General features: G+C 45.6%; 1 protein-coding gene across 1 annotated transcript in view; it reads left to right on the forward strand.

Moving 5' to 3' along the window:
* The window catches only part of PDIA4 (protein disulfide isomerase family A member 4), a 147,917-nt gene that overhangs the window by 39,401 nt on the left and 86,998 nt on the right, over positions 1-21,518 (forward strand). Inside the window, exon 4 of the mRNA XM_086964915.1 lies at positions 4,718-4,856. Within this exon, the coding sequence (XP_086821041.1) occupies positions 4,718-4,856 (139 nt within the window). The remainder of the gene's footprint in view (positions 1-4,717; positions 4,857-21,518) is intronic.

The raw sequence follows: 21,518 nt of genomic DNA on the forward strand, positions 1-21,518 counted from the left end.
TGCTGTTTTTAGTTTTGGAGTCGTGAAGCAGTGTCCCATTTTATTTTTAAGCATAGACCTTTGTTGCCACAATGGGAGGGTGAGGTTTAGATCTCCTGGATTGTCTCAATAGTCTAAGGATCTTGTTGATCGAATTATTTTTAACTGTTTCTGTTTTTTTACTGTTAGCTGATGCCTCTGTACGCTGGGTATCCATCCTGCATCCCTAGCTTCATGGGGTGATCTGCATTTGATTGTAGAAGATAATATTCTTTATGGCTTTTGCCTGCCTGAAGTATTTCCCAGTATTTGCTAACAAGAATTTAGTTATTTTGAGATTGATTGTGTAGGTGGACCAGGCTCCTTCCGGTGCGAATTCACATGGTGTTGCAATAGCCTGAAGGAGTACCTCTTGCAACCGATGGTCGCTGTCCCCAATGTCACAGAGGGAGAACGAAAACATGCTGTGTGCAAATGAAAGGGAAACCAAAGTATAGTCTAATGTGGAGCATGTGGACTCTGTATAGTATGAAGCTGCAGGAGGGAAAGCGTCTGGGAATCTGCCCTATAGTATTCGAAAGTTGATGTGCTCTAGGTCTTCCAAAAAGCTCATGGACGTCTTACTTGCTCTTCCATGCAGGCTTCTCTTTTGTTCGGGAATGTTCCTCGCAGATGACTGAGCCAATAGCTCTTCTGCAGACGAAGAGCCCGGAAGATGTAGATTTAAATCCCCTGAGAGAATGAGGTTTGGGGTTTTCTATTCACTTATGGTTTTTAAAAGATGGTCCATCAGGTGCCTAGCGTCTTGGGCTTTTCGTTTTGGGTTTACGTAGGCATTAAAAATTGACTTCCTCGATTTTTCATTTGATGTTGAACGAGGTCTTGATTGTCTTGCCCGACGATGAGTAAGAAGGAATTTCATTTGCAGTGGATATGCTTGTTGTTGACACATAGGTTGCCAGCCCACCTGATAGACGCCCACATTGCACTTTTCTGTTTGCAGGTGTGTGAAAGCATATAAAACCCTGTAGTTGAGGTTCTGCCATCCATGTTTCCTGTAGCAGCACTGTCCTATGAATCTATATGTGATACAAACTCTGGGTCAGCTGCCTTGCTTCTAAATCGGTTGAATATTTGCTGGTTCTGTACCCTGTCATCGCGTTGTGCCCAAGCAGATGTTATGTGGTTGTAGTTGGCCAGTTCTGAACTCCTACCTTCTGATAGCCGGCGGGGGCCTTCTATATCTTCCTCTCCCTCCTCTTGTCCCCTTATGTTGTCTGGCAGTGGTGAGGGAGCAGTGCTGAATTTTGGGTCCTCCACCATCTGTCCCCCAGCTCATGTAGGTTGTAGCTAGCAGAGCTGGAGCTGTGTTCATTATGGCTATACTGGTTGTAGCTGGTGCCAGATGTCCGAGTCTCACTCTGAATACTGTGCTTGTGCAGATGCTGTCTAGTTTGTTGTAGCGTTCGTTTTATTAATTGGGATTCTTGTGATCCCCGAGGGTGATTAAAGCCCACTTCTCTTGGGCCTCCTGTAGGACTTTCAACTTTAGGGTTCGACATAGCCGGGAAGAGGCCCCATTGTGATTACTGATTGCACCGGTCTCCAGGCTGGTAGGATCTTTATTGTTTTCTGCTTGCGGAGTTAGGCTCGGTTTGGTTCCCTCCATATTTCCTTGGGGACACAAGAGTTGGTAAACTGCAGCCAGGTTTACGACTGGTCTTTTGTAGAGACCTTTCTTCCTGATTTGGCGCCTTTGTTTGGCACTGTAGACTGAGCCATTTCCAGTTTGCGGCACTGGAGGATCAGTAGTGAGCGATTCCCCGGATGTGCTGCCATTTGCTTCAGTGTGTGAGATTTAATCTTGGCTTCCGCCTGGCCTAGCTCCTGGTTAGCTCTGTAATTGCGTTTAAAGCCTCCTTGTTACCCATAGACTCCTGTGTCAGATCGTTGAATAGGGTAGTCCGCGTTGATGGAAGGGATGATAATTTGTCCACTATCTGCCCACAGCCGCAAATTAGGTTTGCCTTCTGTTGGGCTCGGGTTATTCGTACGTTTAAGTTAAGCAGTTTTTCGTTGATCCCGCCTAAGTATAGGGCCAGGGTATTAAGGAGCTCCAGCTGTAGATCCATCCTGTTTTACTGGTACTGTAGTGTCTTTCGTCCGTTACATGGTATTTAGAAGGGAGTCCCACACTTTGCTGGTCCTGGTGTGGCTTGGCCGCTTTGTTACGCCCTGCAACTGGGTCCTGCAGCCGGCTTCTCTTTATCAGGATTGCGTTTGTTTGAGGCGATCTATGTGAGGAACCATGAGTGGTGTCCAGTGAGTAGGATGCCACCAGGTCGGCCCACTCCTAGGTATCTAGGTATGAAAGATCTACCTGGTTATCCTGGGTGTCCAAGTTATCCTCCAGCGATTCCAATGCCTCTGCCCTTTTGTGGGTTTTAATGAGTCCTTGGTCCGGTGGCATCAACGGCGACTTGGGTGAATTCCAGTTGACCGTAGGTGGGCCTGGCGGCGGTGCATTGGTATAATGATCGGGTCCTGCACCCCTGTAATCTCGACTTGCTTGTAGCCAGTGTGTAGATGTCTTTCGGAATGGTGCTCTGAGCGTAGATCTGAACTGTGTGGGTTAAGTTCGGATTGGGGGGCATTGGTACCAGCAAATCCATATCTCGCTAGGAAGGCCGAGATGTAGAAGTAATTATGGGGGGGGGCTCACTGGGCTCTCTTTTGTTGAACCCCCCTGAGTTTTGCAGGTTACGGCGTGCTTGATGGATCCCGCTGCCTGCTCTTCTCCTGCTTGGGGTGGTTCTGTGAGTAGCGCTGGCTGGAGAAATGTGTGTGTGGGTTAGATGGGATCCTACAGACCACGTACCCTGCAGCTTAAAAAAAACAAAGATGGTGGAGCCTTGGTCCTTGAGAAAAAAGTATTTCTAGTAAATGTTAGGTTGTAAAAGGCAGGTTGGAAGGCTCTTGGTCTGGGCCTCTTTATCTACAATGTCCTCTTGAGGGGTGACCTGTGTCACTTGGTTGGGAGAGGCTGGCGTTGTCTGCTCAGTTGGGCCCTGTTTGTTTGCTTGGGCTTTCCTGCTGCGTTTGGTGCCCCTTAGGTTGATCCCTAGTCCTCCCTGACTTCATTATGCTTTGGTGTTTATTGCAGCCTTTCTCTCTGCCCTGCTCGTGGTGTGCTTGGTGGTTGACAGAGGCTGTCTCTCTTTTTTTTTTTTCCGGGGATGGAAAAGGCTGTGGACCGACTTTTCTTGCCTTTCTGGTCTTTCTGGCTTCTTAACACTGACCGTAGCAAGGCCTGTAGAGGTAACGCAGACCTTGCAGGTACGAGATGGAGCGAACAGTCCGAGTAGTCCAAATCATGTGGGCGGTGTAGGCGAGAGCTAGTGAGTGGGCTCCTGGGTGCTGCACCTAGCCTAGCTGAACTGCTTCTGCTAGCTACCGGGCCTTGCTTTGGACGACGGCTGATATGGCTTGCTCACTCAGTGCCTACCTTCGGTGCCTTTGATGTGTCTTCTGCTTTTGGTGCTGCTTCTTGCCTTTCTTTGCCACTACTTGTGGGCTCATGCAGCCTTATAGATTTTTTCTTTTTCAGTTGGCTCTCAGGAGAGTTTAGACTGGTTAGGGGGATCAACTGTGGCTACGATTGGTCTGTGGCTGTTGCTGCTGTCTGAAGTTGTGGTGGTGGCTCAGCTAGTCCCAGTCCCCGGCTTTGGTGACAGAGCTGGAAGGTGGAGGAGCTCCAGAGCGGGGGAATGCTATGTATGAATCGCTTCAGATCCTAGTCGCAGGACTTCCCCTATGTCATTTATAAAATCTTGTCTGTGAACATTCAATAAACACTTGTGTGGATATATTAATTATAAAAGTGTTCGTTTTCTTGACTCACACCATGCATTCCATAACTCATCCCAACCAGCTTCTTTTCCGTTAATATATACCTTATTATAGGCAGTTGCAGCAGCCTTCTGCTTTCCCAATCTGTGAGAAAACCACTGTAAATCACTCCCATTTTTAGCAGTGGCTGTTAAGAATTAAAATTGGATCCACCAACACTCCCTTTTCAGTAGTTTTTCAGTGATGTTGCCCATTTTATGTGGTTTATCTGTTCATCAATTATTAACCCTAATTGAGATGCTTGAAGTTGAGTTTCCACAATTTCTTTTGCTGTATTTAGGTATCGATCAGTTGTCCTTATCATTTATTTTGTTTCGTTATACCTGTTAAAAATGTTTTGGCAGCCAAATCTTTAGGCATTGGGAATTTAATTAAATAATAACTGTGAATCACAAGTTCAAAAGTGGTTTATGTACCACTCAGCCCAGGTGTAGAAATGTATTTGGGTAACTTAAATTATGTATGAAGTTGGCCTTAAGACAAAGAAATTCTTCTTTCTGCTCCTTATCCTGCAAAAATCATTGATCTCTTTGGACCATTAACCAATCCCTTCTGTTCCTCCTTTGGAGAAGGTTTTCATCTAGCTTTAAACCATTTCCTTCTTTGTCCAGCATACAGCTTAACAATAACACTGTAGCTAGACTGTTCCCCCCCCCCCCCCCTGTTTCTCAAAGCCATAGTGACACTTTTCAATCCTCGTCGTAGCACATAATTCTCACCCTTTCGATAAAGTGAGAAAGTGATGATTACGATTCATATGGATCTCTTTTATTTCTTAGAAGTACAATCTTGATTGCCATTTTAAATGTTTGTACCAATTGTTTTTCAGCAATTGTTGCAAAAGTCAAAGAGTTGTCTGATCCAGACTGGACCCCTCCACCGGAAGTTACAATGGTATTGACAAAGGACAACTTTGATGAAGTTGTAAACAATGCTGACATCATTTTGGTGGAGTTCTACGCCCCGTGGTAAAAATGCAGTTTTTTACTTTGTATTGGTCCATGTAATTTAGTAATCTAATTAGTCTTTATTTACAGTTGTGTTTTATTTTCATGTTACTGTGATTATTTTAAACCATGATATGATTTAGATGCTTTGGTGCATGTTAAATATTAAGTTTTAAGCAGCTGCATTTCTATTTGTAAGCATGTGCTTTTCCTTTTAAGGACTCGCATAGCGTTGCTGCGCACATGCGCAGCTCGCTCGGCGAAATTTATTGCTAATGAATACTTTTAGAAAAAGGCTATAAGCTCCCCCATCATTTCCAATTGCTGGCGTCACCGTTTATGCTAAATGGTGGCCTGCCTTTGGAAATGAGCGATCTATGTTGTCTCCCGGCTGTTGTGCCAAAGTTTCTTATCAGAAGCTTCGTCACGCTGCCTTGCACGTGCCAGTCCGGCTCTCTGATTGGGCCGGACAAAAGGAGACAGGGTGCCGCATGTTTATTTTTGCATTGCGCTTTCACTTTAAAGTGAAAGCGCAATGCAAAAATAAACAGCGGGAATGACGAGCGCTTGTCGTCTTTGTGCGGATTCCCAGTCTCCGCTGCTGCCGTTTTGCGTTGTTCCTCCTCACTGCTCGAAGAGCCGAGTAATTATGTGCAGTGGGTGACCAAGATGTTACAGACACAGTGACACTTCACCCATACCGCCGACCGTCCCAGGACTGTGACTGGCCGCCCAAGGAGTGTGGGGCCCGCTGGAGAGAGCTGACCTCAGTCTATGTTAAATGTGCAAAAACAACAGTTGATGGACAGAATGCAGAACAATGTCCTACATTGACCCCAGTACAGAGATCTGTGCCTAAATCCATCGTTTTGTTTGCTCACCATGCCATTCCAGTTTGAACCCAGCCATATGCAAATCAGTCTTGACCCTGTACCCCATAGGAACAGTCCCGCCCGAACTGCCAAGCCAGGTCCTCCCTGGACTGGAAACTAGCATCCTAGGACCGGTTTCAGGTTTTCAGCCCTCATCAGCCAGGATAGCTTGATTCCATTGGAGGTAAGTGCTTGCATTGTTCAACACTCTGTCCATCATCCCCTTTGGTTTCGCTTTGTTTGCCCTAAGTTGGCAGGGTATGCCCAGACTTGGGTCTCTTGCTCACTTTGCCACTGGATTCAAGCTAGCCTGGCTGATTAGCAAGGAACCGGTCCCAGAATGCTTGTTTCCGGTCCAGGGAATACATGGCTTGGCGGTTCGGGCTGGACTGTTCCCATGAGACACAGGGTCAGACCAATTTGCATATAGCCATGTCTGAACTGGGGTGGCAGAGTGAGCTAAAGAATGATGATGTATTAAACCCAGATCAGTTGACTGGGGGAGGGGGGGGGGGGGAGTGCTTGCATTGTTCAACACTCCGCCCATCATCCCCTTTGGTTTTGCTCCATCTGTGTGAGGCGCTGTGGAACCGGAGAGCTCTGATCCGGGTCTGCGAGGAGCTAGGGGCGCCGAGATCCGTTCGGCGGACTGGACTTTGTGTGCCTCCCGCCCAGGGTTCCCAGCCCTGTCTGGCAGTTGTTCACCCTTAGCGCTGCGACCGCCACCAGGAAGCCGGGACTGTCCTGCGGAGTGAGGTGAGTGATCGAGGCCCAGCCCCCTCCAGAGGTCCGGGGATAGTGATCAGAGTGTTAACCTTTTTGTCTGGTGAAGCTCCCCTGACTCCTCTCCCCTTGTCCTGTGCCGGCCGGAGCGAACACTACGGCCCTTGAACACACCCACTCACTGTTGCTTGGCCTCCCGGGGAAGAGCAGGGTTGCTTCTGCCTGGCACCACAGTGGGCAGGAATCACAGAAATGGCTGCAGGCTCGGAGCTTTAGGAGCTGTGACCGAGACAGGACCACATTTCAGTGCACAGAATTGAACAAAAACTGAGCAAACTAAGTGCTAATATAGTGTTTTCTTGACTAGATTTGTCCGAAGTGTAAACTGTGCCTAACGCGTAGACCACTGGAGTAAAATGTGTTCCGTAATCTTGGTCTGCACGCAGGGCCTTGTTTGTGTGTTCTTTGAAGTGGAGACCTGACAGCACGTTACGTCCCCTGCGTTATGCCCTATCTGGGGAAGCTTCCATCACACTGTGCATTCTCCCTTCATTATATTGTGGGCCTCTTACTGGCCCCCGTTGACTTTCATACCTTAATGATCTTCCTTCGTTATCATCTCTATATTCTGCTGACCACCTTTTACCCTATCCGCAATCGCCTGTCCTCTGGCTCTAAAGCTGCCCTTCCCTTCCTCTATGTCTTCTGCAGCCCTTACCCTTTCATCCCACGTTACCTTCTGTGCCTTCTACTGGACATGCCCTTGGTGTCTTCTGCTGCCCTTGGTGTCTTCTGCTGCCCTTGGTGTCTTCTGCTGCCCTTGGTGTCTTCTGCTGTCCTTGGTGTCTTCTGCTGTCCTTGGTGTCTTCTGCTGTCCTTGGTGTCTTCGTCTGCCCTTGCCCTATGGGTTTTCGACTGCCCTTGCCCTATGGTTCTTTTGTTGCCCTTACCATCTGCAAGTCTTCTGCTGCTCTCAGCCTGTCTGTATATCTTCTGCTGCTCTCAGCCTATGTGTCTAGTGCTGATCTCACCCTGGGTGTGTGTGTGTGTGTGTGTGTGTGTGTGTGTGTGTGTGTGTGTGTGTGTGTGTGTGTGTGTGTGTTGTGCTGCTCTCACCCTAGGTGTGTGTCTGTCTGTCTGTCTGTCTGTCTGTCTGCCTGCGTACAGTGTGCCACCCCACTGGGATTTTACTGCTTCTTTCTGTCATTGCATCCAGATATACAGTACAACAACTGACATTCCACCTATAGCAAGCCAGGACTAGTGGCTTTGTTGATAGTTGTTAGTTCCAAAAGATAAGTAAGTAACAGCTATGGCTTTGTTGTGCATAATATTGAAAATGCTGTGACTGTGAAATAACTATAACGAGTTTCTTTAAAGTTACATCAAAGGCGGTGTAAGCTAGTACTTACTGATGCCAAATTAAGATTTTTTTCTCCTCTGAGGGTGAGGGCAAAAATGGGGAACCCATTAGGGACCCGTCTCAGCACCTGTGTTTTTTTTGTGTCTTTTATTTTTTTAAAGAACTTATGGTGTTTTTTGGTGCTGAACACCAGCAGGACCAAGCCCACTTAAAGCCCTGCCCCTTCCTGTCCACTGTTTTCCATTCTGTGTGCTCATCTGCCCTCTTACATCCTCTGTACTCATACCGCTCCTTGCCCTGTGTTTTTTTATCACTCCCTATTGTTCCTTTGTGCTCATTTGCCACTAATTGCCGCTCTGCATCCTTCTGTTCTCAACCCTCTCCTTGCCCTGTTTTATCCGCCCCTTCCTGCCCCGTGTTCCACTCCTATGTGCACACATCTGCCACCCCTTCTGTTCTTATCCACTCCTTGCCCTGCATTATAATCACAACTTCCTGTGTTCTACTCTGTGAGCTCATCTGTTCCCTGTAGTCATCCATCTTTTACCCTATGTTTTCTTCACCTTTCCTGTCCCCTGTGTTACACTCTGTGTTCATCTGCCACTCCTCGACTCCCCTGCTACCCTCAGTTCTCCTTTCCTGGTGTTATCGCCCTTTGTTGCCCCATGTGTTCCACTTCTCTGTGCACACATCTGCCACCCTCTGTTTTCGCCCGGTGTTTTCATCACCCCTCTCCTTGTCCTGCGTTTTCATCACTGCTTTCTTTCCCTAGTTTTCCACTCTGTGTGCTCATCTGCCACTCCTCGCTGTTCCTGCATCCCTCTGTTTTCACCCCTCTCCTTTTCCTGTATTTTCATAACCCCTTCTTGTCACGGGTGCTCATCTGCCGCTCTAGTCATCCCTCTTCTTGTCCAGTGTTTTCATCACCCATTCTTGTCCCGTTTCCCACTTTGTGTGCTAGTCTTCCCCTCCTCGCTGCCACTGCACCCCTCTGTTCTCATTCCTGTCCTTGCCATATATTTTCATCACCCCTTCCTGACCCGTTTTCCACTCTGTGCTCGTCTACCTCCAAACATCCTAGGCAGCACCTCTCCGAGACCTAACTCCATTCATTTTTACCTCTACTATCTTCTTACGCACTCATTCACTCACCTTCGAGCACTTGTCAATAACGGATCTTGCACTATCCTAGGACATTGCATATTGGTACCTCCACATCCAACAAGCATTAAAAACGCTATAGTTCTCCCCTTTCATGAAGTAAAAGCCATTTGCTTTGCTAAAAAATACCATTAGCAAAGCAAATGGCTTTAACTTAATCAACGGCGAGACCTATTGCATTTCCGGTGCTTGTTTTTTTGTTTGTTTTCCAACACTACATCTCATGTGGCTAGGTTTGTCAGTAATGGGGCCCTCCTAGAGAAACTTCGTAGCATATGTTGTAATCTGAGTTATTTGCAATGCTTGTAGATTTTCTTGACGCTTTTGAGGTATGCTTGTTTCCTTCTTGAAGTTCTGTGCAGAGGATCCTGCCTGTTGGCTGCCTCTCCAGAGGAGGGTGGGTGTTCGGTTTACACTAGCATAAATAATCACAGAGCTATTAATGTATAAAGCCATAATTTTAGGCAGAGAGGAAGTCATGCTGACATATTTTGCAGTCATTGCATACAGTTAATTATCTAGGCTAGTAGGCCTAAATTTCCAGGGTTGGGTGGTCTTAAGTGGTAATAAAAATATGCATCTGATCAATTTGAGGTGTGTCGAATGGTTCAAATTGATAGATGGGTATGGTTGTTGTGGAGGGGATGTGAAAAATGGCAAAAGTAATGGTGCACTTGGTAGGTTTGCAAATGCCTCTAAGTTGGTTCTGAAACGAATGTACCTGGTGGCTACTTTGGCCGTTGTTTCAAAAAGGGTCTAGTCCAGTCTGTACTCCCAAAGTCCTTTCGGTGAAGATTGTTCAAGATCTTCTCTGGGTGCCACATTCCTTTTTGGGAAAGGTTACTAGTTGTTTCCAAAGCCTTTTAGAGTATCGTCGGGTGCCCTTCTCCACCTCTGACAGTAGAGCTGAGGTCAGCTAATGAGGGTATATTCAATAGGTCAAACTCAAGCCTTAGCTGGCTAACGGGCGTAGTAGTCGCTAGAGCACATGGAGCCCGAATTGCTCCTGAATACAGCCTCTGTAAGCTCTTTTGAAGTTGCAGGGCAGTGATGGGAGAGCTATATAAGAGTGCTGGAACCACTTTAGTCTTAAATATGTCCTAAATCTTTGGCCACCTGCAAACGCAATATGAAATGTCTCTGACGGAAAGGTTCAGGTATCTGCAGATTGCACACGTGTTACACTCGGTTATACCACGGGGCACTGTCTTACAGGAGTCGTCCCCGCTTGAGGACAGACTTCTGACGGACCACATGACGGATAAGGCCACTTCCTTTACTTATAGGAAACTCATTAATAATCTTCCGGATGTAATGTCAACGTTGAGACTGAACTGGGCTGAAGAGGTGGGTCCCTTTGACGACTCCGAATGGCAGGAGGCCCTCGCCTCACCTCGTGAAACCGCTATCCCCTCCAGGTTAAAACTGGTCCAATTAAAGATACTGCACCGCACTTATTACATTAGGACGACTTTTATACAAAATAGGTAGGGCAACGCACAAATACGGTCTTCGTGACTGTGGGGAGGAGGGAGCATTCTTCCATATCATTTGGGACTGTAGATACATGACAACGTACTGGACAGCAGTAATGCGTACTATTTCCCAGACGATTGGTATCTCCCTGTTGCCGGAGCCTCGCCGCTGCTTGCTTAACGTGTGGGAGCCTAACGATTTTAACCATTGCCAGTTGGACTGGGTAATGTTGGACATGATGATAGCAAAACGCAACATTGCTATGTTGTGGGGATCGGCAGTCTCCCCGACCCTCAACAAATGGTGTAAAGATGTGGACGAGGCGATGGTAGCGGAGAGGGCTGTCTTCATCCATCGTGGTTGTCCGAGTAAATGGGAGGGAATATGGGGGGCCTGGAACAGGTTCAGAGGTTGTATTTGTGAGCCGCCACGTTTCACTGGGGAGGATGAGGACTTAGACTGATTGCTTGTAGAAACCTCGCTAAAATGGAGTTATGGTGTGCTATATTGTGTTTCTAATTATGTTTCTTCCCTGCAAAGCCCTGGATTGACTATGACCAGTATGCACCCACTGACTTACATATGTATGATGTACCATAACGGAAAGAATTTTTAAGAAGCTGTCCTTACTGTTTTGTTAAGATGAAAATAAAAATATTTAAAAAATAAATAAATATGTCCTAAATATAAGAGCTTTTCAGGCATTTTATGTGTTATGAGATGCTCCCCAATTGGTTTTACAAAAAGGAGCAGCGAGCAGACTAGGCTATGTGTTGGTGGTCACATTTTTATTTATCACCTATTCAAACACCTAAATAATGGTATGCCTCTGTTATTGAATTTGTTTGATTGCTGATACTCCACGAGTATGCAGTCTTACCGAGCAGAATTTCATAATTTTTGTCTTTACCAGATTTAGCTCGTTCTAGTTCCTATAGGTTTTGAGACCGATTAGGTTACTTTGGAGGCCTGTTTGTGCTTGGTCAAGCAATACATTATCGGCATACTGTAATAAGGCCGCATGCTGACAACGTGGTCTCGATGGATAGATCCTCAGGTCAGTAAGAGATGGTAATACTTCAGCAGTGTAGACGTTGAAAAGAGTTGGCCTTGCTTTAAACCCCAGTTGATTGAAATTTTCTTTTAGATTGTGGAGCCAGTACCCAGCTTTTTACGGACCCAAGGGTCCAGGTGTAGCAATCTGGTTGCCTTGAGTAGTTAGTGTGGAATACCTTATGCTCCTAACTTTGCCCATAGGATGCCCCAGTTCACTTTGTCAAATGCTACACTATAGTCCAGGAAGACATTGAGAAACCGGTTTTGTTTTAAGGCCTTATTTCCAAGAAGACTGATTTCAAGAATGTCATTAAACCCTTTCTCGAATTTCGGGAGAATGTTCTGATTGAAGACCCAGTCTTCTAGTTCTTCTAATAGTATTCCAGCAAGTGCTTTAGCCTAAACGTCCAATAGAGCGATGGTTCTATAATTTTTTTGTTCATTCCTCTGGGCCTTTTTATGAATGGGTTGAAGAATTGAGCCTCGCCAGTTGTCAGGATCATGTTATTTGATGAAATGCCTGAGTAAAGAGATAGGAGTGGAGTGAGCCAGCAAGCGAAGTCTTGCTTGGAGAGTGCAATGCCAGGAGTAACTTTTGCTTTAATGCAATCATCACTGTTATCACTTTGTCACTGGTGATGCGGAATGCTGAATTTTAAATATGCTGTTGCTTGTTTGTGTCCGGGAGCTGTTGTATGAGCTTGAACCTATATCTGGAATGTCGGTGGAAGGAATGCATTTGCCGTTATTTGTTTATTGAGTATAGTAGAGGTCTGACAAATAACTCAATTGATAAACAAACCTGGGATGTTTAACTGACTACTCAGGTGAGATTAGGTTGTGAATTAGGCTCCAAAATGCCAAGCTATCTTTGGTACGATTCAGTTTATTGATGTCAAACCATCTCTTAGCTTCAAAATGTTGCTAACCATTGAGAGTTGTTATGGCACTGATGGCTTCATTGTGCATGAGGGCCTTTTTAATTTATTGCTTTCCCAAGATCTTAGCTCAAGTAACCACGAACTGGTGGATGTAGCATTCTCAGTTTGTGCCTCTTTCCCCAGAGTGTCAAGCCTATTTGTTGGCACGTTTATGCTGATCTAACATGGATTTCATAATTGCAGAGCATCCGGAACTGATCATGTCTGTTACATTGTGCTGGGCAAAGTTGGCGCTAAGGATATGACCATCAGCTTGCCTCCATTGTTTATTCTATTTAATTACCGAATCCATTTGATTTTGTACTAGCAAGTGGTGGTGTTCTCGGTCGAATTTCTTGTCGAAGTGTCATTGAGCTTTGGCTTCCAATACATTTTTAACACTTGATGAAAGTGGCCACTTTAGTCGCTATGTACAATTTAAAATGATTCAATTGCCAGTAGAAGATGTGGACTGACCAGGGTATATTCCAGAGTTGAAGCAGTGTGCTCTCAGCTCCCAATGCAGTAAGTCCAACACGGTGTCCCCTGCACTTTGAGGCCATCATTCTCTACCCAACATCAGTCTGCATAGTGGCGCCAGTGAATACCTTCAGCAAATGGCCGCAATGCATGGAGGTTGGAGTTTCAAATTAAGGTCTCGTGCATATCCAGGAATTCTTCATCCCTACTATTCCCACTCTCTTAGACCTGACACAAAGAAGCATCATCTTGCATTGTCACTGTGCTACATCTTGTCTGTTAACTGTTGCTACATGTGCCTCTTTTCTTACCCTAACCATGAGCTTCCTTGCCAGATCATTCAACCTCCTGGCAATTCACTGGTTGCTACTAGGCCCTTATGGCTCAGAATGGCAGTAGGAGACTGACATGTTACCACTGGCATACACATGACACCATCCTTGCGATGCTCCTCTGGCAACTTGCATTGTGCTGCATTTCTCATGCTGTGCCCTTTGCTTTAAGCCCGATTTTCATACTTCTTGCTGCGTCTAACAGGCTACAGCCTCCTAGGGACACAGAAAATTCTGGCTAATAACTCACAAGCATCGCTGAACAAAATGAAGATAAGTGATGTCCTAGTCCGTGATGGTGGCAAGACATACCTTGTAGCATATTTCTGGACCATATGATGCATGGGCCGAAAAGGGTGGTCACTGTCCTACAAAGCAAACATGACTTTTTTCTCAGGAGGTCAAAAATGTGGCTCTCCTAACAGGCCAAGGCAAATTAAATAGGTAGGGCAGTATCTCATCATTGATTAGTCAGCCATGACTTTATAGCCTTATGATCTTTCAACTCTATTAAAGGGACCATTAAATATTTGTCCTCACTTTCATAATAAAGCTTGCCTGCAATTGGAAGGTTTGTGGTATCGTGTGCTGCCTAGGACACCTCACCCTACTGTGCTTTGAGGGTCTCTTTGTTTTACACTTACATGAACAATTCCTGCTAGGAAGGGAAATTTGGCATGCCAGTCTTCTTAAAGAATGTACTGTTCTTTTTTTGCTGTTTTGCAGCAGCCTGGCTTAGTGGTATATCAGCTGCGGTATTATAACCAAAACCTTATAGTGAGTTTTAAATGTGGTCCTGGCTCATGATTGGATAGCTAGCTCTTCTATTTAACCTCCTGCCTTAAAGTCATTGTCTTTCCTCCCTATTCTTTTGTTAATCTTGAGCAAGGGCCATATCATGTTTCTCTTCTGGACCAGCATAGAGCCAAGCGCTTGTTTTATGCACCTGCAGGGTGTAAAGTCAATTCATTTAGCTGATATGAGTAAGTACTTTATTTACACAGTCCAGAATCAAACCTTGCCTACACTTCTTTTTTTGTTTTATAGACTTCCCTTGTTCCGTCTCTTGTAGCCGGCCACCTCCTTTCATTGTAGCAGCCTCTCTTCGCTTCCTGGTGTTGGTACGCTCCATCCCAACCTTCTTTGTTCCTGCCCTCCTCTTGCATTTCTGAGCTGGATGCCACTCACCGGTGCCCTCTTATCCCTCCAGGTTTTCACGCTCTATGTAGGACAAAACAGATATGGCCTCTCCCGACTTCTGCTGCTCGCCAGAGTTTGTTTTGGCAATGTTAGTTTGCTGCACTAGAATTGGCAATGCCATCTGTCAACTGGTAAATCTGGTATTGGTGCACCACAGCATGCAATTTTATCGGCATTAATTAGCAAAGCCAGTTGAGATCAGTTATCTTTACTAAGTGGTTGATTAAGGGGGATGAAACCACTTTAATTAGGATGCATTTCTTGAAGTCTGATGATTCACAAGGTTTATTACCTTTAGAGAAGCTGACATAAGCATTCGCGGGACAGTGGGGTAAATTGTACCTTATTTGTTAACCCTTTTAGAGAAGATCTTTTACCTTGAGGACGATGGATTCCCGCACAGCCTCCAGACAGACTGCAATGAAAAGCATTTACATTGAATCTCAGGAGGTTCAACCAGATTGACAGGACTCCAAGGTGAAGATGAGAATATCGCTATAATGACCTGCTAAAATGGTTGGAGGAACAGTTCTCAAAGATTTAAGAGCAAGAAACAACATGTTAATAAACACAGGACAGCTGCTAGTTGATAATGTGTTGCTCTTAAACAGAGGGGTATGGAACAGTGTCCCTAATGGAAATGACCAGTATTCAAACCATTGCGCTATGGCAGGAAGCAGATGTCGTTCACAGGTCTTTGGTGCCTGGGCTCCTGACATGACTCGTAGTGTGATAAATATACAGGAAGCCAATATAAAGATGGGGAGGCAAGGTTGTATGTCACAGGCTTCACTTCCTGCTGAAAATCTGAAGTTAAGTCGAAGTCCTAGTTCAAGCTTAAACTGAAGCTGGATTATACCCATCCCGCCAATCTGATTCCCAAAAGATGGCATAAGGGTGTCGAGATTTTATATTGGGGAGAGGATGTGGCCTAACTGCTACAGCAGTCGACCTGAGTTTGGAAACTGGGTTTGAGTACTGGGAGGGATGCTCAGCATTCTGTGATTTGGGGCAAATCACTTAACCTCCCCGTTCCTAACAAAAATGAATGTGCCAGTCTGATGCAACTGGTGCTCATGTAAAGTGCTCGGATATCCTTGGGTCTAGTTCGCGCTCTATAAAACTGCACACACAAAAAAGTCTAACGCCATTAAGTTAACAGGCACATGCAACTGATTCCTCATTTGCTTACTGACCACATCTGCGTTCCCCTGGCCTTATTTGACCCCACAGCAGATATAGCAGCATGCAAATAGGCCATGCTGGTAATCCAAGGAACAGCAGGGCTCCAGCAGTGTAAAGGCTGGCAGGTCCTCCCCCAGCAACATCTGTCCCCGTGAGACCAGTTACTGTGGCTGTACCAACTCTGGCCCCAAGATCCACTCTGGGCCCCAATGCTGGTACCATCCTCACCGGTGCCAGTTGATGAACCAATGCCCTTGTAAGACTGTGAATGGACATTGGCATGGGCTAATTGACTCCCTATGAAATAATAGAAGCATAGCCAGTTGTCATGCAGACTGTCTGTAACCCAGTGCCTTTACCGTGTTAAAGCGATCAGCAGGGGCTTCATTTTCTTTTTGGCTCTACCTCTGATCCTGTGCCAGTGCAGGATTCACCCTAGGATGCATAAGGGTGGTGGTGGTGAGGGTTCAAGGGAGACTTGCTCCCCACTCATTATAGTATTAATACCTTATACCTTGATTGACAAAATGCTAGTGGGCTATGTAGGAAACTGGGCCTTTGTTGCAGTAGCTCCCTCCCCCCTCTTTTTGCCTGGTATTTCATGCACCTTGGACTGGAGTGCTCTGGGTTCCTGCTAACCAGTTGCCCAGTGTCTGTGTTCTTTCCCCAAAACAAGAGAACTGGTCCATTAATCCCCATTGACCAGGCCTTTAGCACCTCTGTGTCCCTAGTAGGTGGCACCTCTGGTACCTAAGGCATAGGTACTAGAGACGGATCCCTACGAATTGCAGCATAAATTGTGCCACTCTAAGGGATCCAACACCAAACCCATGCAGACTACCATTGCAGGATGTATGACCAGGTGCTCTAAATAGTGAAAATACAGCATGCAATGCCCCCTAACATTGCATGTAATATTTGTAAGTCACCCCTACAGCAGGCCTTTCAGCCCTAAAGCAAGTTGCATCAGATTACATGTAAGGACACATCTGCATGTGCAGATATGCCCTGTGCTGGCCAGTTCCAATACTGACCGTACAAGTGAATCTGGAAGCAATCTTAAAGTATGTACTTGGCACTGATTATAACGATTTTCTTAGGTACATCATGGCTTCACTGAATCCTATGATGTTTGTTATCAAGCACCTTGTATTACTAAACCCACACTGATTCCAGTGATTGATTTATTAATACATGCACCCAGAGAGTACCTTAGAGGTCCCCTATGAACCCAACTAGTCCTCTAGTGTGCTGGCTGACTGGTCCATCCAGCCTGCCACCCCAGATGAGTTTCTGGCCCTCTAGAAGTTGAGAGCCCCACTCTCAGAACAGAAACCATTCCTTTCTGGCAGGAGGTGTTTTCACCTTCTCCAAGCAGGATGACTAGTGAAATGCTTATCAAGCCATGAGGCTTCAAAGGCCTCTGTTGCCCTTGATATGTGACCTAAGGCTTCCTCAAGCCCAAGGCAATGGGTGGTATTTCCCTGGTCTATCTGGCACCAGGACAGGAGGGAAAGCTAGCTATGCAGGAGGCACGTTGCACTGCCAAGCTGGACACACCTCTAGGGTGAAGTGAAAACTAAGTTAGTAATTTCACCATCTTGTATGTGATGAAATCAGGAATTCTGGGGCAGGGTACTGCCCACTCCCCAAAGGAAGAGGTCATCTGGGGGGGTGTAGTGACCACTGGGGAAAGTAGCCCATTGGTCAATACCCCCTTCACTCCTCAATGGAGTACTTGGGGGACCCCTGATAACAGGCATTCAGATTTCGCAGACACAAAAGGAGCGTCCACAGTAGACTGCTGACCCGAGAACCAAGTAGAACGACTGACTTTGTGCCAACCCTGCTGGCCTGCCTGCTGCACTAGACGCTTGTGTATCAACCGACTCGTCCCGGCGCTGTACAGACTCCAAGAAACCCAGATGGGCTGCAAGTGCTTTGCCAATTGCCAAAGAAACAACCTTGGAGTAGAGGAGCTACTCCTGTGCAGCTGCAGGCACCAAATGAGCAAGGGTCGGTTCACCTACCTGCTGCTCACCAGGAGTCCTGGGCAGCCGCAGCGTCAGTAGGAAGAAGCTGTGCTCCCACAGGTCAGATCCATCCATTCCTCCAAGTGTGGGAGCGCCAGGATCAACCTGAGCTGCAGAGCAGTCGAGGATTGTTGTGTCCAGACGGGGCACCAACACTGAGGATAACTAACCTGCACATCAAAGGACTTCAGGGACAGTGAGACCCGCAATGAGTGGTCAAGCTGTCCTGTTTGCCCCCTTCTGCAGAAACCAAAGACTGAGTGAGTCCCCGGCTGCCACCACTTACACCTTAAAGGACTTGCGTCCATCAGCTCGAGTCTGGAGGAGGTTACGGTGCACACTGGGTCCCGACACCCACATGAGCTGAGACCATCCTTGGGTCTAGCCAGACAGGACTTCCAGTTGCTAACTGAAGCCTCTTTCTGTAGGCCCCCCTCCAGCCGCAAGTGGCTTCAGCACAGACCCAGGCTCAAACACACCGCTGCACTGAGCCCCACAGCCCGAGGAGAAGTGGACCAATGGTGTCCCTATGTGCCGGAGGGTCAAGCCCCCCTGCCCCTCTCACCACCCCCACCAGGGGTGAGTTCCCCTGGACTGGCCCCACGGTCCCAGCTTCGATACTCTATCCGACCAGACCGTTCCACATTGGAGTAAATAGGACTCCCAATGTAACACGAGCCTCCTGAGGTGACCTGTTGGTGTGCCTTTTAACCTTGCCTCATACTCTCCTTAAGTCAAGAAGAACCGTTCCGTGAGTCATTGTTAAGTGCTTGAATGCAGCACATGAAACCAGAAACACCGCCATCTACAAGTGGAACATTTCCTTGTGTTTGAACAGATTTTAGTATACCAATTTTTTTAAAAAACCTGTTGGCTAGCCTGTAAAATCATAAACCAAAATGTATGCGGGTAAAACCTTATTAGAGGTTATTTATAAGATAGTCAAACCAATGTGGAAGGTGGACTAGGAAAAAGAGTAGTCCATCTTTCAAACGCTCGAAAATAAAGAAACCGGATAGTGCCCTATACCATACAATAATAAATGTCCAATGAGACCCTGTAAATTTGGAAAATGTAGAGGGATATTCTACCCTAACATACAGGAAAAATTATTAATGGCTGTACACATGCTAAATGTCCAGATATATAGAAAATGTGCCCATAGGTGTACAATAAATATACATTGAGTGCAACAACCTATTCAACAAAAATATAAGAGTAACAGAGTAAATAGGATTGGTATTCAGTTGGTTAGAAATGCATGCATTTCTCTATCTTGATTCAACTTTTTATCAACCCTTTATCCACCAAACTTAATCCAAAATGTCTCCAGTTTCCTTAAAGCCAGGATAGTTACTGTCATAATTTCTGATAGGCTGTATATGTTCTTGTATTCTTTCATTTAATGGCCATGGTCTAATATTTGTGGGTAGCACAATAAGAGCATTGAAGGAAAGAATACATGAACATGTACGGGCTATCAGACAAGATGACAATAACTATCCCCTAGCATTGACTGTAATTTTGAACATGGTTATTGTATCCCAGAGCCCGTAACCCCAACCTCCCCTAATCATTCCAGGTTTCAGGTTTTAACGTCTTTATTTCGAAGATTTTCTTCATAAAAGACAGCATATAAAAAAGAATACATACAAATTTCCAACATGAATATTACAAGTAATAAAAAAGGTTCATAGGTAGCCATCTAAACACATTATAAAAAATTGATTAAATCGTATCGCAAGACGTTTTACATACCAAGTTCATTAAAAAAGAAAGAGAATGTATACATCACAATTCATATATTCTAACATTATAACAGTGGGTTACTACGCTAGGAATATTCCCTATAATACTGTTATCATAATTGACAATTATTTTCCTGAGAGATGTCTAGCCCTGATGGTCCAAGCCCATCCAATATATTTCGCCAGACCTATAGAAATCCATTCAGCTGTATTGTATCTCAAAGTTAACATCGCTTCTTCCCACGCCCGTGTGTTAACCCTTCTGCAGATGGGTTTTAGCCATTTACGACGCGGCGCACAGTATGCGTGACAGGCAAATAGAAAGTGACCCATAGTTTCCTTTTGCTCACTACACCAGGGACAGTGCAAGGGCGGTTTATTCCATTTATTGGTAAACTCCCTTAAAGGCAATGTGCCAACTCGAAATTGGTGGTAAAGTTTCCGATCTACACTTTTAGTAATCTTGTCCCAGTATAATTCTGCATGGGATATCACTTTATGCAGCAAAAAGAACCCAGTCAGGTTTTGGCTTTGAGAAAACAAAACCAAATCTTCTTTGACTGTGGCCCAAAACATTAATTTAAATTCTTGTTTTGAAGGAAAAACCTGGTTTCCTGGATCTGACCACAGCATATGAAGGCCCATCCTATAAAGGATTTCCTTAATATTTTTAAACCAAGATAGATTCCCTGACCCTGGAATCATTTTCACTTCCAGAATTTCGTTAGCGAACATAGAAAGTTCTGGTGTGGACCAAATTAGTCTCCAGAGGGCTACCATCCTGTATCGAGCCTGACTTTTAATTGTTTGGCAGCCCATATCTAGCATAAGGGGGAGTGATGGGGTCGATAAAGGAGGCCTACCAAGCTACGGAGGAATTTATTCTGAATTTTATCTAGAGGCAAGATCTACATAACCCCACAGATCCGAACCGTAGAGGATGGCAGAGCTAATTTTAGCATTAAATATTTTTAGAGCTGGCAAGACTCTTTTGGTTTGGGAGCAACGTTGTTCTTTGACTAGGCAACCCGATAAACGGGCAAATTTTAAATAAAGTGCCTCAATCTGCTCCTTCCAGCGCAATCTATAGTCTATAACCACCCCCAGGTAGGTCATCACCCCTACTTGTTCCAGAATGGTACCATTCATTGTAACATGACCCCTTTGTGATCTATTCTTGGTCAAATCCATGAATTTGGTTTTTGAAACGTTAATTTCTAGATCATTTTGTGTACAGAACTCCACAAACTTATTTAGTGCGGTCTGGAGACCCACCTGTGTTTTTGCCAGGATCAGGGTATCGTCGGCAAAAATCAAAAGGGGGAATCTCGTCCCACCGAGAACTGGAGCATCTGTCGGAGTAGAGGAAAGAAATTGTACCACTTGATTAATGAAGAGTAGGAACAGGGTTGGTGCCAGGACACAGCCCTGTCTTAATCCACGGGTCACTGGAAAGGGGTCTGTCACCTGGCCCTGCCGTCACCATCTGACTCTAGCAAAGTTAGACTCATGTAGCCTGATGGTAAGCTCGAGTATTTCGCGTGGCATGCCAATGCCCTTTAGGGCATCCCATAATTTACCTCTGGGAACCAAGTCGAACGCAGATCTAAGATCTACGAACGCTGCGTATATGGTGCCCCCTCCTAAGTGCACTGTCTTCCAATAGATCATAAGAAATCTGACCACTTGGTCGACAGTGCTAATACTGGCCCTAAATCCAGCTTGTAGTGGCGATAGAATATTTTCCTCACTAATCCAAAACTGGATTCTACCCAGCAACATTCTGGCGATTACCTTCTGCAGGGCGTCAATAAGGCTTATAGGGCGATAATTCCCTGCAAGGGACTTATCACCTTTTTTATATATAGGGAGAATTTCTGCCCCTTTCCAGGAGTCTGGAATGCTGGCTCCTCTAGCAATAGCATTGGCTAAAATGGTTATATAAGGGACCCAATTGATTATATCCAGCTTAAAAAGATCAGCCGGAACACAGTCCATACCTGGAGCTTTGCCATTTTGTATCTGTTTTAGAGCAATCTCTGTTTCTCTTTCTGTAAAAGCCATGTTCACACTAGCAGACACAGAAAGAGAAACAGGAGACGGATTACCTACCCCTGTATTAGGAATACCAGCC

The sequence above is a fragment of the Lissotriton vulgaris genome, chromosome 4_1, assembly GCF_964263255.1.
Source record: "Lissotriton vulgaris chromosome 4_1, aLisVul1.2, whole genome shotgun sequence".
In the NCBI taxonomy this organism is placed as follows: Eukaryota; Metazoa; Chordata; class Amphibia; order Caudata; family Salamandridae; genus Lissotriton; species Lissotriton vulgaris.